Source organism: Asparagus officinalis, chromosome 3 (assembly GCF_001876935.1).
Source record: "Asparagus officinalis chromosome 3, Aspof.V1, whole genome shotgun sequence".
In the NCBI taxonomy this organism is placed as follows: domain Eukaryota; kingdom Viridiplantae; phylum Streptophyta; class Magnoliopsida; order Asparagales; family Asparagaceae; genus Asparagus; species Asparagus officinalis.
The window spans coordinates 42886615-42887526 of NC_033796.1; the positions used below are offsets into that span (position 1 = coordinate 42886615).

Genomic DNA, 912 nt, shown 5'->3' on the forward strand with positions numbered 1-912 from the left:
GGCATACTTAAAGTTGTAACAGATGTGTCATATAACAGGGCTAATATTTTCCAGACTTTGTGACCATCATATCCTCTCTTGATTTTATTTTGTAGCATCATTGACTCCTATTTTGCCTTCAATTCTGCAGGTTCAAATTTTACCCTGTAAGGGTTGCCTTTATCACTATAATCTACAGCTTTGGTCTGTACAAGTGGTGGATGATAATGTCCAGCTAAGCTTTGTCACTTATTTACATGGTTTAAAAATACGCTGTCCCAGGACAAACTTTTGATAGTTTGTGATGTCCTCAAGGGTTGTAAATTACGTGCATACATTTAACTTAATTGTAGACATTTACGGTGTTGTTATTGCATTTATATGATTTTTTTCCCTTTCAATTTCAGATGTATTTGTTGATTAAGTGACTTCCTTCTCGCTTCTTTGAGTAGAATCAGTGTACGCAATTATATCAATCTTTTGTTTCAATTTCAGATGTATTTGTTATTGAAGTGATTTCATTCACAGTTTTTGGAGTAAAAACATTGTGCATTAGCGAGTTTGAAGAGAGATGACATAGAGAATATATTCTTCATGATTAAAAGGACATTCGCAAAAAAAAAAGTGTTCTATGAACTGTTTAGATTTCAGGGAATGGTAGGCACAGCTCATTGCTGTTCCGATTGAGCTGGTTGAAATCTTTTTTTTTTTTTTTTTGCTCCTTTTCAGCTCATTGCTGTTCCGATTGAGCTGGTTGAAATCTTTTTTTTTTTTTTTTTGCTCCTTTTTCTTTTGGGCAATTAAGAGATAGCCCTACTCATTTGTATTTTCAGTATAAAGACTTATCATCATTAGTCTTTTCTAGCAACAGTTATTACCTCTCCATTATTGGGGAGATCGAAGGGGTTATGTACTTATGTGAATTATTATTAT

The 912-nt window shown here is 33.3% G+C and overlaps 1 protein-coding gene across 1 annotated transcript in view; it reads left to right on the plus strand.

The window, feature by feature from the left end:
* The window catches only part of LOC109833961 (signal peptidase complex-like protein DTM1), a 10658-nt gene extending 10255 nt beyond the window's left edge, over window positions 1-403 (plus strand). The window contains exon 2 of the mRNA XM_020401846.1: window positions 131-403. Coding sequence (XP_020257435.1) covers window positions 131-218 — 88 coding nt within the window. The 3' untranslated portion in view covers window positions 219-403. The remainder of the gene's footprint in view (window positions 1-130) is intronic.